The sequence below is a fragment of the Schistocerca americana genome, chromosome 3 (genome assembly GCF_021461395.2).
Source record: "Schistocerca americana isolate TAMUIC-IGC-003095 chromosome 3, iqSchAmer2.1, whole genome shotgun sequence".
Taxonomy (NCBI): Eukaryota; Metazoa; Arthropoda; class Insecta; order Orthoptera; family Acrididae; genus Schistocerca; species Schistocerca americana.
This window is the reverse complement of record NC_060121.1, coordinates 945,963,815-945,980,050: the sequence shown is the minus strand read 5'-3', so window position 1 is coordinate 945,980,050 and position 16,236 is coordinate 945,963,815. Positions and strand designations below refer to the sequence as shown.

At 44.8% G+C, this 16,236-nt stretch overlaps 1 protein-coding gene across 1 annotated transcript in view; it reads right to left on the bottom strand.

Annotated features, from left to right (window-relative positions):
• Positions 1-15,413, bottom strand: part of LOC124607487 (beta-1,3-glucan-binding protein-like) — a 114,589-nt gene extending 99,176 nt beyond the window's left edge. Inside the window, exon 1 of the mRNA XM_047139859.1 lies at positions 15,210-15,413. Coding sequence (XP_046995815.1) covers positions 15,210-15,333 — 124 coding nt within the window. The 5' untranslated portion in view covers positions 15,334-15,413. The remainder of the gene's footprint in view (positions 1-15,209) is intronic.
• Between the last annotated feature and the right edge of the window lie 823 nt (positions 15,414-16,236).

Below are 16,236 nucleotides of genomic sequence, written 5' to 3'. Positions count from 1 at the left end.
TCCTTGGAAGGGTAATTCAGTTCCTTATATGTCAACGTTCACGTATTTTCAAGTAGAAGAACAGAAGAAAGCCAAAAATTTTCGTCTTTTCTGTTATTTCTTATGCCAAATCTATCCAAAAGAAAACAGTTAAAAAAGATACCTCTGTTTCTTCCTGCGGAAGATCTGGGGCCAATCCCGGTACCGCCAGGGGTTTCTCCTTCAGTGGAGATCGACCAAGAGCAGTGTGCTGAACCCATCCACATCCAAATGACGCCATACGGTAGAAGCTGACAAGGCGCTCGGTCGGCTTAACGTGATCTTCAGGGCGTCATCGCTGCGTAGCTAACGAAAGTGTCAAGTTCTGCTCTGACCGCCAACACGCTGTATGTTACTGCAGTTCAGTTCATATAGAAATCTTGTCTACCGAAATATCTTTTTTCACTACTGCACAGTTTCCGCAGTATAGCCATTTCCAAGTGTATTATACCAGCGGAAAAAATGCAAATATGTTCCAGTTTATTTAAAAGACTGGCTGAAAAGTTGGGTACCACCTGCCTCATTCTGTATTTCCTCAGAAACTTTAAAAAATTTTCCGGAAATGTGAACATACTCGCGTCTTTTAACACCCAACTCTTATCAACGTCCCACAAGCTCCCATGACAAACGCATCCACTAGTCCATTGCTGTAAGTCGCTCATACACAGCCACCCCCCCCCCCCCCCCCCACCAGTTGCCCCTTCTCACTCATTCAGCGCAGTTCACTGTCATTACCTCTGTGTGTCACACCCAGTCCCCATTGTTCCGTCCTACTACTACAGTCTCCTCTCACTGCACTGTCTCCCTCTCTATTATTGCTAACATCTCATTCCTTCCTTGCTTCTTAGTGCCGTTGTCTCTTCTCACTGTCCTATTATTTCCTCGTTGTCACAATCTGTCTCGTTATCACTGCCTCTCACCCACTTCCACTTTCTATTTATTCCTGCCCCACTCTCTCCTCCCTCCCCACCCCCCAGACACTTTCACACTTTTCCTACCGCAGTTCTGTCACTGTCAGCTATGTCCCACTGCCACTGTCCGAATCTCTCATACTACCATTGGCTCCTTCGGTCTTTCTGTACCACAACCACTGCCTACTAACTTCCAGTATTTATTACATTTGCGCCTCTTTGCCACTGCCACAGACTTCTGTCAGCATAAAAATTGCTGATATGTTCGCATGTCAAATTTTTTGGGAAAATTTTTAAAAGTGCCGAGGAAGGTAGAATGAGGCAGCTGGTACCCTGCTTTCCAATCACTCTTAAATAAACAGGAACATATTCACATTTTTGTGCTCCGATAGGCACATTTTTTCTGTTTCTTTTCGTTGTTGCAGCAGATGTAACTAATATGAAAAAATAATGGCAGTAAAATTTCGGTGGTTTATGTGAAGGAATGCAAAACTAATTTTACACCTCAGGCCGCATTTTACATGCAAAAAGAATTTGCATGTGGTTCAGTACCACAACATGGGGTTCCCACATGACCGTTTACAGCATATTCCTCCGCGCTATTTCACTATATAGGATTTTACGTGTAGAAGTAGGTTAAATTTGAAGCTGTGTATCTCAAACAGATGAAGGTATGAATAAAATTTTCGAAGTGTTCGAGATCGGAGTCTTAGGAATACATCGTAAAAATTTCAGCTATTTGCTATGCATAGCCGTCTTGGAATCTGCGTCAGAGTTCTGGTCCGTTGGTGACAGCGAAAATATAGTAAAAACCCATTTTTACAGTTTTCCGAGGAACCGCCCATAAACTAATGGTGCCTCCCTAAGTCCCATCCAACCCATCATTGACCACGTCGAATGCAAAACGAATCAACCAATTTTCTCCATTTGCCCAAGCAGGAGGAAGAGTGTAATATTCGTACTTTGACCCTGTAGTGTAGTGTAGTGTAGTGACGAAGGCGATCCTTCTATTTGGTATACAAATGGTCTTAGCCCAAAGGCTATCCGAAACAATCGATCCTACCTTTTTATGACCAACAGAACCTGAGGAATGAGCGCCGGAAAACAGTTCTTACATGCGACGTTTTGGGAGATTAGGTGTCATGCTTTTGCTTGTATACCGATAACCCGTCAAATAAACAGAAATGGTTTACAATCAATACTTAAGTCTTTGACGAATTAGTTGGGTGGTTGAGCTTTGAACGGCTGACATGCAACGTCACAACTGTTCAATGAACACCTGGTGTCGTGTGAGAAACGGCGCCATTCGAGTGGCATTTGTAGTTAAACACGACGCTACTGTCTCATTGGAATAAGCTGATTGGACCGTTTAGGCAGGACGTACCCTGGGCGGTGTGATCTGCTTGCGCATCTGTGGGACGAGAACCTGCGTTGTCTCATCAAATTTAACTCCAGGGCCTTGTCTTTTTCATTCTGCCCTGACATGGAACCAGTAGGCCACGTGACTCCAGGGCCCAACCCAACCGCCAACACACCGTACGTTCCAGCAGCTTACAAAGAACGTTGGTATGGCTGATGGGCCGATAGCTATCCACAACAAGAGGTTTTTTACCGGGTTTGTGCAACGGAATGATGGTGCTCTCCCGCCACTGCGATGGAAAGACGCCATCGCACCAGATCCGGTTGAAGAGAGGTCGCTTGTAGTCAGATGAGAGATGTTTAATCATCTCACTGTGGATCCGATCGGGCCTAGGAGCTGTGTCAGGGCAATGAGCAAGGGCACTAAGGAACTGGGGCGTTATAGGATTCACTGTGGCGTGTAGTGAACGAGAGGAATTTCCCTTCCAACCGCCGTTTGAGAATGCGAAAGGCTGTTTGATAATTCTCCGACACACAGGCTCGAGCGAAGAGCTCGGCAATCGCGCTGGCATCGATACATAACACGCCATTTATGTTAACACTGGTAACACCTTTTGGGGTCTGGCACCCGAAAACGCGTTTGATCTTTGCCCAGACTTGGGAAGGTGACGTATGGCACCCAATGGTCGAGACCTCTCCCACCACTCCTCCCCTTCCGTCATATGATAAGTTGGTGAACGCAGGCACAGAGCTGTTTGGTGCTCCAGGGAAGGGTGCCGCTTATGTCGCTGTAGAGCTCGCCGACTCTCTTTAATTGCTTCAGCGAGTTCCGACGACCACCAAGGGTCTGCCTTATGCCGGGGGCACCCTGAAGAGCGAGGGATCGTGTTTTCTGCAACAGAAACGATTGTTGTCACCTGCTCAACTATCGCATCTATGTTACCGTGTCGGGGAGATTTAACAGTGCCACCAGAGGTGAAAGTTTCCCAGTCCGCCTTGTTTAAAGCCCATCTGGGCAGGCGTCCATTGACCTGACACTGGGGCAGTGACATGGGAAGTGGTCACTACGACACAGGTCGTCATGTACTCTCCAGTGGATAGATAGGAGAAGTCCAGGGCTGCAAATTGATAAATCAATGGCGAAGTAACTACCATGAGCCACACTGAAATGTGTGGCGGTCCCAGTATTTAGGAGGCAGAGGTCGAACTGAGACAAAGTTTCGACATCTCTGCCTCGGCCAGTAAGCACAGTGCCACCGCACAAGGGGTTAAGGGCATTAAAATCCCCCCCCCCTCCCCCCAAGTAGGGAAGGTTTAGGAAGTTGGTCAACCAGTGCTGTTAATATATTCAGGGGTACTGCTCTAAGAGGAAGATATACACTGCAGACTTGTTTCCTGTGTCGTCATTTTGACAGCCACAGCTTCAAGTGGGTTTGAAGGGGCACAGGTTCACTACAGACTGAGTTTAGGACATAAGCGCGAACTCCAGCTGACATTGTAGTCACTACAGTCCCTATAGTATCCCTTATAGCTGCAGAGGGCAGAGGTTCGCATTGCTGGGAACCAGGTTCCCTGGAGGGCAATGTAGAAAAAAGGTGTAAAGCTTAACAGTTGCTGTAGCTCAACCAGGTGGTGGAAAAAACTGCTGCACTTCCAATGGAGGATGACATTCTGAGATTGCGAAAGCATGGAGCATTTAATGAGGCAGTTTACGCCTCAGGGTCACCTGCTGCCACCGGCTTATTGCCTGAGCAGTCTATATCCATTGTTTCTGAGGGTTCCACAGTGGACGCCAGAATCTCCACCTCATCTGCAGACACACAGCTTGTAGGTAGCGGTGGTGTGGGCGCCACTGCAATTCCCTTGGTCTTGGGGACCTTTCTTTTGGATTTCTCTCTCTGTTCCTTGGGTTTCCCTGGCTGAGAGAGGACTTCACTGATTCAGTCTCAGACTGAGGATGAGCGTGAAGCCCTACGACCAGATGCTTTTGGGCTCTTCAGCCACTGATGGATGTCATCTTTCCCCCTAGCAGAAAAATGGGAACGGAGTAACCCAAAGGACCCCTTCCTAGCGAGAGAAGCTGAAGAAGACTCAGAAATGGGCACTGGTATCCCCAATGGTTGGAGGGGTGTCGCTCTCTAAGTAGGTGGTGTGGGAACAAGAGGGAGGGAAGTGTTCCCAGCCGTAGTCTTCTGGTTCTGAGAGGCGACAGGAATGCAAGTAACTGATGGGGCGACAACTCCTCGTAGTGGCGGTGTAAGAGGAAGTCAGCCACAGCATCTAGGTGCTGAAATATCCTCTTAGCCTCTGTGTAGATCAGTCGGTCCAGGGTCTTATATTCCACGATTTTCCTCTTTTTCTGTAAAATCCTGCAGTCTGGCGAGCAAGGTGAATGATGCCCTCTGCAGTTGTCATAGATGGGAGGCAGGGCACATGGAGTATTGGAATGTGATGGACGTCCACAATCTCTACATGTGACGCTGGAAGTACAGTGGGAAGACCTTTACCAAACTTCCAGCACTTTAAGCACCACATAGGGCAGGGATATATGGCTTGACATCACAGCGATAGGCCATTACCTTGACCTCAGGCAATGTGTCACCTTCGAAGGCCAAGATGAAGGCACCAGTGGCAACTTGTTATCCCTCGGACCCCGATGGATGCGTGGGACGAAATGAAAACCTTGCCGCTCTAAATTGGCGCGCAGATCGTCGTCAGACTGCAAAAGAAGGTCCCTGTGGAATATAATACCCAGGACCACATTTAGGCTCTTATGGGGCGTGATGGTAACCAATATCTGCAAACTTGTCACATGCTAGTAATGCCTGTGACTGGCCAGAAGATGTTGTTTTTATGAAGACTGACCCAGAGTGCATTTTGGGCAAGCCCTCAATCTCCCCAAACTTCTCCAAATGCTCCACAAAAAACTGAGGCTTCATGGACAAAGATTCCCCATCAACTCACACACATTCAAGGTACCAGGGCGAATAAGCTTCACTGCTCTCCTTAGCCTGGCATTCCTCCCATGGTGTGGCCAGGAAGGGGAACGATTTGGGGTCGTATTTCTTAGCACTGAAATTAGTCTTTGCCCACTTAGAGACTGCTGGCACAGGAACACCAGCATCCGCCCTGATGCCACCCACTCCGACCAGGGGCCCTCCCCACGAGCGCGACGCAGCCTCGGCAAGGGCCACCTGGTAGGATGGCCATTGCCGGGAGTCCCGATGGCCCAGGGTGATGGGCGTCTACTCCATGGCATACGTGGGGAGCTAACGGCGCGGACATCAGCAGAGCGATCCCTACGTTGTCAGGGGGCTACAACCAACAGGGTACATGGCGGTCCCACCACAACTGACTGGCTACCGTGCTGGATATGAGGTGCTAAGAAGTCCACGGTCATCGTCGGCGCAGAAAGCGACACTGCATATTGCGTGGTGGGAAACGTACCCAGGAAGGTGTCCTTGCCCAAGAGATGGAGAATGAGAGGGACTGCAATGCAACGATGAGAAAGTGGGCTAAAGATCTCAATGCACGATGGACACGATGCACCATGGTAAGGTTCACTCCCCCAACTGGCTCGCTCTTCGGGAAAACAAAGATGGAGGTCAAACCCGATAGGGGACCATCACAGAAAGGTCGAAACGTGGAGACTCCTTTTAGTCGCCTCTTACGACAGGTAGGAATAGCTCGGGCCTGTTCTAATCCCCAGACCCGCAGGGGGTCCCAAGTTCTGAGAGAATCTCGTCCATTCCCGTGGCCTTGTTTCTGCATACGTCTTTCAGTGCTGTCAAATTATTCTCGCAATAAATAAATTTGGATGAAGTTTGTTCCTGGAAAATGTGAGAAAGCTGATGATGATTTAGTATTTGGAAGTCACAGTGCTCAAACACGGCCAGAAAAGGAAAACATTAGAGGTACCTCTATTTAGCAAATGCACTGTGCTCTCTGAAACCAAATGACACACGAGATTGGGAGTTGTTAATTTTCTGTGACTGGTTAGTTACACGCTCCACCTATCATTTCGCACGATAGATCGTAATTATATGGAGCCAGTCACTTTACATTCACATCGCAAATTTGTACATACAGCTACATTTTGAATATTTCTAAGTTTTTTGTAAAAACAAAAGATACAGATGTAAGTAATTCCCAGCCACCACATTTTACACATGACAGTAATACAGTAATGTAAATTATTCTACGAAATAGCAGTTGTCAAGGAGAAGCTTTCTTCGTTTGTCAAATTTTACTTTGCTGTGTCGGACATTTCATATCACTGGGTAAGTGATCAAAATTTTTTGTTGCAGCATTGTGTACCCGTTTTTGTGCTAAAGTCAACCTTAATGTCGAGTAATGAATGTCTTTTCCTTCTGGTATTAATTAGGCACCTCATTGTTCCTTTTGAACTGTTGTGGATTATTTACAATTGGCAAGAACTTCCTCATTAAGGCAATTTCAGTGCCCGCGAAATGTCTTCGACAGTTGCAGCCATAGATACTCAAAGAAACCGCCTCTGATATTAGTTTTGTATCTAATAGTAATTCTGTAATAACATTATGCCCAGGAGCACATCGATATCAAGAACATTAAATTTTGTCGTTTAGCTGACGTGCGTTTTGCACTTTAAACTGAAACTGATTTCTCTATAAGTAATTTCATCATCAACCTTTGATTCTAAATGAATGTGTGTTATAAATGCTTAAGAAACTAAGGAAAAATATCTCTTATTCCTATTATTGGTATTTATATTCTTCGATTTTGTCGAAGTGTCAGGTTTTGAAGTTATGTTATCGATACCAAGTATACGGAATGTAATCGGAAAGGCCCAACTAAAAAAATGTTCGCACACTATCGTTACCCCTCAACATACCGTGACTTTCAGGTGCAGACATGTCCTAAGATTACCTAGCGAAGATTCATTTCCTAGATGCACCCACTTTCAAACCTGGATAAACAGTTAAAGCCGAACTGCCTGCTGTTGCCATGCATCTGCCCGTTCGAAGAAAGAAGCTAGCAGGATTAGACTTCATGACGTCATTCGCTACAGGTGATTGGGCTTCACAAAACTCCGACAAGAAACCCTTGAGCTTTATTCATTTCTAACAGCCGTGTTTCACCACGCGTGTTTTTTAAGTAACGTCGGCAATATGTAACAGTTTGTTCTAGTTTTCAACTGACAGGTCGAAAAGGTTTTTTGGAACCTCATCTTTACACATACATTCGAACATTCATGTCTTTTTACATATCTGCGGTTTCCTTTAAAGTCTCAGTTCAGCAAATGAAAGCTGCAAACAGTTCTGAAAAGTGAACGAGCCTTCTTAGCACGCGATACTGGACACTAACAGTGTTACAGAGAATTACCATACACAACGTACCAAAATTTCATTTGTCGTGGTGGGTCGGTTTAGAAGATGTAAAAACCATTATTTTCAGTGAGAAAAGCAAAGAGTTAAGCGCGCATAGAAAATTACAAATAGACGATACAAAAATTAAATGAAAGGAATACTGGAGGTCAAGATGCATTTGTGTCCATGTGCCTTTAGCTTGGCATTCAGCTCAAAAATTTTTGAATTTAAGTCACCGTGATTATGGTAGCAATTAGACAAAACAGGACAGGTGAAATGTGTTAAATTTATTTTGGAACGTTTTTCTTGGGTACTGTAGGCTGTTACGGAGCACATCTTTCACTATCAATTGTGTTTGGTGTTCCCACTTTCTGTTCGCAAATACATCTTGGAAACGTCAATTCATTTTTCATTTATTAGTTTTAACTACAAGTACTTACACGACAAAGTTTTCATTCTCAACGTCTCTATAAAAATGTTAACAGCAGTGCTGCTGTTTCTCTCCTCTCTTGTATGAGGGAGAGGCTTATGAAATGACAAGGGTTTCAAGTATAACTATGTAAGGTATGCCCTAATATTTTAAATTAAAATTATTCTCTTTACCTAAAAGTTTATTTCATGAATACCAAAAATTCTAGTTGAAGCCTTGCAATGATTTTCTACTTCTACAGTAGAAACCTAAAAATGCAGAGCGCTGCAAAATCTAAGGATGTCAATGGTTTTGCTCGTGGTCTTGCGGTAGGGTTCTAGCTTACCGCCCACGGGGTTCCGGGTTCGATTCCCGTGCGGGTCTCCCGCATCTCCCCTACGCTCCTCTGAGTATGGGACATCATCATCAATGGTTTTACTCAATTGTTCTCTATATGACAACTTTTGACAAACTTTCACACTTTACAGTGGCTCATGTTCTCAATGACCATACAAATCCTAACTCAAGTCCTTACTCTGAGGGCCCATAGGGAAACTAAACAAAATTATGTTGCTCGTCAGTCCGAAGACTGGTTTGAGGCAGGTGTTCACGCTAATCTATCCTGTGCAACTCTTCGCACATCAAAATGTGTCCTATCGACTTGTCCCTTCTTTTAGAGAAGGTTTGCCATAAATTCCTTATCTTCCCGTTCTCATTCAGTACTTCCACCAATTATCTGATTTAGCCATCTAATCTTCAGCTTCTTCTGCAGTACCAAATTTCATAAGCTTGTGTTCTATTTTGTAACTGTTCATCGCAAACATTTCACTTCTGTATAAACCTACATTACAGGCAAATACCTTCAAAAATTTACATTCGATGTTAAATTTATTTTCTTCAGAAATAAATCTCTTGCTTTGTTATATACGAGTATATGCAGATTGAAGCAACAAATTAAAATTTATTCCAAGGCCAGATTTCACCTAGACCACCTGCTTACTGGGCCCTTGTGCTAACTACTACACCACTCTGGCAAAATGGCTTTGCACAATTGCACAGCCTGCTCTAGCGTGGCTTCCTCCCCAATCTAGTCATATCTCAACCAACTTGGTGAAGCAGTTTTGGACCGAGGGTAGAGGCACGCTAGCGTAGTCAGTGAAATTATGCAAAGCCACTGTGCAAGAGTGGCGTAGTGGTTAACTCATCTGTCCTAGTGAGGACGTCTGGGTTTGAATTACGAACTTGGTACAAATTTTCATTCGTCACTTCAGACTGCATATATAAATCATGGATGTTTGAGACTTGAAAACGTCTCTGCTATCATGTGGTTTCATTTGATTAAAGCTTCTTTTGCTGCTGCGTGCCTGCATTTAATAGCGCCTCTGTTTCAGTCACCTTAAGTTATTTTGCTGCCCAAATGACAAACTGATCTTTCAGAGTCATTGCATGGTCTAATTCTTGATTCGTATGCAGTCCATTAACCTTGTTTTACTTTTGCTGGTATTCAGCTAATAATCTTTTCAAGGCACTGTCCACTCCATTCCACCGCTTGTTCAAGTTCTGAAGTCTGCATTGCAGTGTCATCGGAAAACCTCAAAGTTTTTATTTTTTCTGAAATTTAATTCCCTTTCCAAATTTCTCCTTGTTGCCTTTGCTGCTTACTTCATGTACAAACTGAATAACAGCAATAGACTACAACCCCATCCTTTCCCTTCTCAACCATGCTTCCCTTTCAAGTTCTTCGACTCTTACAGCTGTAACCTTGTTTCAGTACAAATTTTAGGTAACCTTATACTCCCCTGTATTTTATTCCTGCTACCTTCAGAACTTCAAAAATATATTCCTGTCAGCATTGTCAAAGGCTTTCTCCAAATCTACAAGTGTAGGTTTGCCTTCGGGTGGTAGGGTCAGTATTGCCTCACGTGTTCTCCAGAACCCAAACATCTTCCCTGAGGTTGGCGTCTATCAGTTTTTCCAATATTATGTAAATTAGTTTTAGTATTTTGCAACCATGAAGACTTAAAATGGTATGTAATAATACTATACCAACAGCCGTTATACTGATATTTTTATGATGCAACCAGTTAACCAGTTTCGATGTTCCAATCATATCTTCAAACCTGTGGCACTAATGAAACTAAGTAACACTCGTGCCTGTACAAGACAAGGCACCAATACTCAGAGCTGTCGCATTTGTGATGAGCACACATGCTGATGAAGTTCGGATATCTACGGAACCAGATACGAGTATTGGAGCTTTGTCTTAACACATGCACGAGTGTTACTTCATGTCATTCTTGCGACACACCTGACGATACCGATTGGAACATCGAAACCGGTCGCCTAATAAAACAATGCCAATATAACGGCTGTTTGTTTAGTATTACATTTCACTGACCAGCCGCTGTCCCATGCTCCTGAACCCAGGATGGAGCTACGTTTGTAAAAATAGTTGTCTAGTATTCACACCTATCAGCATCTGTCTTTACCCTTTGCACAACATCCTGAATCCAATTATTGCTCTGATATCTTCACTTTTTCAAATTTTCTTAGCGAGATCTAGGAGAGCTTTTTTCACAGGTCCTTAAGCTGCCTGACGTTTTCCTTTTGAAAAACCCGTTCAAAATTCACGTTTCACAGCCATTCTTGAGGTCTTACGGTGTTTTAACCGTCTCATGTTTCCAGAATGAGATTTTCACTCTGCAGCGGAGTGTGCGCTGATATGAAACTTCCTGGCAGATTAAAACTGTGTGCCCGACCGAGACTCGAACTCGGGACCTTTGCCTTTCGCGGGCAAGTGCTCTACCAACTGAGCTACCGAAACACGACTCACGCCCGGTACTCACAGCTTTACTTCCGCCAGTACCTCATCTCCTACCTTCCAAACTTTACAGAAGCTCTCCTGCGAAACTTGCAGGAAGTTTCATATCAGCGCACAGTCCGCTGCAGAGTGAAAATCTCATTCTGGAAACATCCAGGCTGTGGCTAAGCCATGTCTCCGCAATATCCTTTCTTTCAGGAGTGCTAGTTCTGCAAGGTTCGCAGGAGAGCTTCTGTAAAGTTTGGAAGGTAGGAGACGAGATACTGGCAGAAGTAAAGCTGTGAGACCGGGCGTGATTCGCGCTTCGGTAGCTCAGTTGGTAGAGCACTTGCCCGCGAAAGGCAAAGGTCCCGAGTTCGAGTCTCGGTCGGGCACACAGTTTTAATCTGCCAGGAAGTTTCGTCACATATGTTGCACACCAGGTGGAATAGTTATCTCGCAACGATCTCGGTACGCACGCTCCACTTTGATCGCGGCCACCCAGCCATATTACCACGCACTGGGAATTCGTCGCCTGCAGTTCATCGGATTGCTTTGGAACAATAAGGGTCCTACTATCCATCGCTGCGATCTGCGACCTGTAACTAGACAGCTACCTAACTGCCTAAATACTGCGATCCGTCGGCCGTGTGTGGAATACTTAAGAATTGTGTGCACAGATGGCGAAGATCTCCTGGTAATATACCTGAAAAGTGGGGAACATTTCGGCAATAGGTCTGCAAATAGACAGTTGTAAAAATAATTATTAAATACGATTTCCATAGCTGTTACCACGCTTCTGCCTCCTGCTGACCTGGCAGTTGAAGTTCTTACTAACAGTCGGGTGGAGTGCCTTGTGGTCTTCGTCTTTCTCTGGGATTCTGCTCTAGAAATATTTTGTCGATTTTGTCATTTCTTCGTGTGGTACGTCCTGTTCATTTCTATTTTAGAGTCTTTACACATTCCACAACGTCCTGAATACTGTTATTCCTCTGGTGTATTCACTTTTCCAATTTTTCTTAGCGAGAAATGCGAGAAGAGCGCCCTGATGCGAGTCCGCCCCCGGTAGCTGAGTTGTCAGCGCGACAATGTCAATCCTAAGGGCCCGCGTTCGATTTCCGGCTGGGTCGGAGATTTTCTCCGCTCGGGGACTGGTGTTTTGTCCTAATAATCGTCGTTTCATCCCCATCGGCGAACAAGTCGCCGCAGTGGCGTCAACTCTAAAGACTTGCACCCGGCGAACGGTCTACCCGGCGGGAAGCCCTAGTCACACGGCATTTTACCCTGATCGAGAACAAGTCTTTTGACAGATTTAAGAATGGTTGAATTTCTTCCATAAAGCCTCCAATGTAGCTTGAATTAGTGAAAAATTTCAGGTTTTAAGTCTCCTTGTATTTCAGATATTTTCGAATTACCAGGGTGTGCAGGCAGCCTGCAGGAGTCCTGTACAACTTACGATACTCCCAATTTTAAGGTGATTCATATTTATTCTTATTGTGTGGGAAGCTGCCCATATGTGGCGTAAGAGGCCGTTAGGAAAGTCTCGAACTGCAGGTGTACATACGTAATGTGTGCATCACCGTATATTGGCATTTGCATAAGAGTAATTTACTAGTAGTACACATATGGGTGTTCCTTGGCGTAAGACTATCGTTAGGCATTAGTGTAAGCGCGAATTTCATTAAGCGGTATGGAACTTCATGAAACCTTAGAACTGTACATGACAAATGGCCCGAATTCGAGTCCCGGTCCGACAGTTTGAACTTAAGTTTCACATTAGCACTCACGTCACTGCAGAGTGAAAGATCCATTCTGGATTGCGTCATATCTTTAAGGAGGAAATAATTTTTCTCGAGTCATTCTGCAGCTGCCTTCCCGGAACTGCACCGTAATCCATTCCGTGATGGACAGTAACGTTTTAGCGGGAAAGGACAGGAGGGAAGATATACCAGTACATCATGTAATCTCCACTCCACGCCGTTAGGTATTTTACGGAGTATGTGGTTGCCTCCCGATGGAGTGTTGCGATCATTTTTGTGAGACGCTCATGTTAGCTAATTTAACTGTATCTCGCTAAAACCTTTTTGGGGGTTAATAACTAAATCAGGGCTTCAATGTCACAAGAAGTTTCTAAACCTGTTCCACAAAACATTTGGTGGTTTTAAGTCTCAGTAGAACGCCACATCTGTGACACATGGCTCAGTTACTCAACCGGGGCAGGGGAACTACGGTTAATGTGGAATCACAACCGTGTGTCATCATGGCCTGCTCACGACATTGAGAGGTGAAAGCTAGATTAAAGGCCGACTGAAGTCTCTTAGTCCGGCTGCGGTTCGATCCTGCGACCAGTGTTTCCAGTAACGTGGTTCACCACTATACTCCCAGGTGCGACATTTGCTTTATTCATTAAATCTCTATCATAGGACGCTGTTCTCTCATTAGCAGCCGTAATAAGTGAGCAAGCAACCGCATCAAATAGTGACGGTGCAAGTAATTAATAGCGTTTCTGAACATGTTTATAAGCTCCCGCATCTTTTACTATCTGTTCCAAGTAAGCTTGACAAACTCTCAGAAAGTACGATCAGTGGGTGGAATTAAGTCACTGTCGTCAAATGGATATAGATATTGACTAGAAAGGTCTACAGTAGAACTACTACAAATTCAGTCATTAGGAAGGCAGATGCCAGAAAAATTTACTTAGGAAATGTGCGTCCACGAACTATTCTCTCCAGTTTATGGCATACTCTTAAGTTGGAATGATAGGCAGTCTAGTTAATGGAAGAGCTTTGTGATCGTTTACGGATTTGTTTAAAATAAGAGCGTGGCAACTGTCCCACGTGTTCGATGAGGTACTCTACAAAAAGAGGTGTTTCGAGGAAAGGTTTCTCTTTAAATTGCGAGAGCATTACTTTCAAGGCAAATTAACGGACACTATTTCGTTTCTTGTACAGGTAGAATAATTATCACATTTCAAAACTGAAGAAATCCTGGCTTACACGCAGGAAAGTAGCCAGACAAAACTCGAACAGTTGTAGGAAGATACGCACACGCTTCATGCAGCGAACTGCAGTTGACGCTCAACACATAGGTATTATATTGCACATAGATAATACGGTTTATGTTCGGTTACAAGACAGGTGATCAGTCCCTGGAAAAGCCTCTAATATCTACATCTACATCCATACTCCGCAAGCCACCTGACTGTGTGGCGGAGGATACCTTGAGTACCTCTATTGGTACTCTCTTCTATTTCAGTCTCGTATTGTTCGTGGAAAGGATAGTCGGTATGCCTCTGTGTGGGCTCTAATCTGATTTTATCCTCATGGTCTCTTCGCGAGATATACGTAGGAGGGAGCAATATACTGCTTGACTCCTCGGTGAAGAATTGTTCTCGAAACTTCATCAAAAGCCCGTACCGAGCTACTGAGCGTCTCTCCTGCAGAGTCTTCCACTGGAGTTTATCATCTCCGTAAAGCTTTCGCGATTACTAAATGATCCTGTAACGAAGCGCGCTGCTCTCCGTTGGATCTTCTATCTCTTATCAACCCTATCTGGTACGGATCCCACACTGCTGAGCAGTATTCAAGCAGTGGGCGAACAAGCCTACTGTAACCTACTTCCTTTGTTTTCGGATTGCATTTCCTTAGGATTCTTCCAATGAATCTGTCTGGCATCTGCTTTACCGACGATCAACTTTATATGATCATTCCATTTTAAATCTCTCCATATCAGAATATGCGTCAGGAAGGATCTTAAGTGGAACGACCATAAATCTAATTGTAGCAAAACCAGGTTATTTATTAACCGGAAGAACGCGACAAGTTTACTCCAATCACGAATGATTTAGTGTACGAAGATCTCATTTGTCAGATTCTTCAGTATTACTCGCCAGTCTGGGATTTACAGGTAGCAATACAGAAATAAGATCCAAAGAAGAGACATATTTCGTCACGCGATTGTTTAAACGCGACAGCGGTACCAATTTTTGCCCCATTGCAGGGCAGACGGTCCAAAAGGCGTTGTGTCGCTGAATTTTTCTGGGAAGAGACAGAACACGTTCCAGAGAAAGTGAAAAACACTATTACCCCCTATTTCTCGCTTAATGACTACGACGAGGAAATCAGAGAAACTGGAGCTCGTACAGAGATTTAGCGACAGTTTTTGCCCGTGCACCACCCGCGAATGTAATAGGATGGGATGAATGTAATGGTATACTGCATACCCTCTGCCACATAGCTAACTGTGGCTTGCCGAGCGTTTGTATGTGCTACATCTAAGGCAAGGGCAATGCGTGTATCTGTAGCAAACAGTCGGTGCAGGGTTGACAGGAGCTGCCTATGGATGCGACAATAGAAGGCCCAGCTCACCTGGTATGGAGATTCGGAGTCCTCGTGGCTTGAGGGCCTGGACGAGCGGCTGCGGGACTTCGTAGAACTGCGCTGCGGCGAGGGACAACAGCAGCAGTAACGGCAACAGTGGCCGCGCACCCATGGTGTAGGCTGTAGGCAGTACTTCAATCCTAGTAGCTGTCTGCCTGGTTGCAGACTGGCTTCCGCGCCGGAACTGCGGGCTCGGGGATTCCAAGTCCAGCCACCAGGCAGCGCCACCATCAGGTACAGGCGAGGAACTAGCGCCGCTGCGGCAGCACCGCGAAACGGACATCAACACTGTAAACAAGGGTACACGCGATCCAATCGACAAACCGACCGACAAATTGGACGTGTGTAGGCGTTTTGAGCGACCGACCGTCGAACTTTCCTTGTCAGTATGTCGGGCGGGTAGGACCACCCGACAGCCGATCCTTCTACCAAACCACCCAACAGACTGTGCCATGTGTAGTGTTGTAGTGCCAAGAGCCCGACAAATGTTCGTCTTTTGTCACTGCGCGCGGAATTAAATTTAGATTAGACTGAGTTTTCGTTCCATATACCAAAAAATGAGACGTTTCTCGTGGGAATGGATCATGTCAGCAAGTATAACATAAAACATTTGTGTATAATACTTCCCACCCTGATCATTTGTCAGGAAATAGTCGAAATAGGTGAATACAATGCAGTAAACTGGAACAGCTAATACTTACAGAATTAACACGCTGTCAGACTGAAACATTGTTATGCACTATTAATAAATTTATCATACAAAAAATACCTAATCACGACTGTTGTGACCTAGTGCCGTCAAAACTAAAGTCTAACAGACATTTTTACTTAAGCTGGCTTAACAGTCTCTCTTAAGATACTCATCTATAGAGTAGAAAGATTAGCCTATCACAAAGTCTTTCAAATTCTGTTTAAACAGTGCTTTATCCGAAACCAAGTTTTCAACGGTTGCTGGCAATCTATTGAAAATGTGTGTTCCTGAATATTGAACCCCTTTTTGGACCAATGCAAGTGA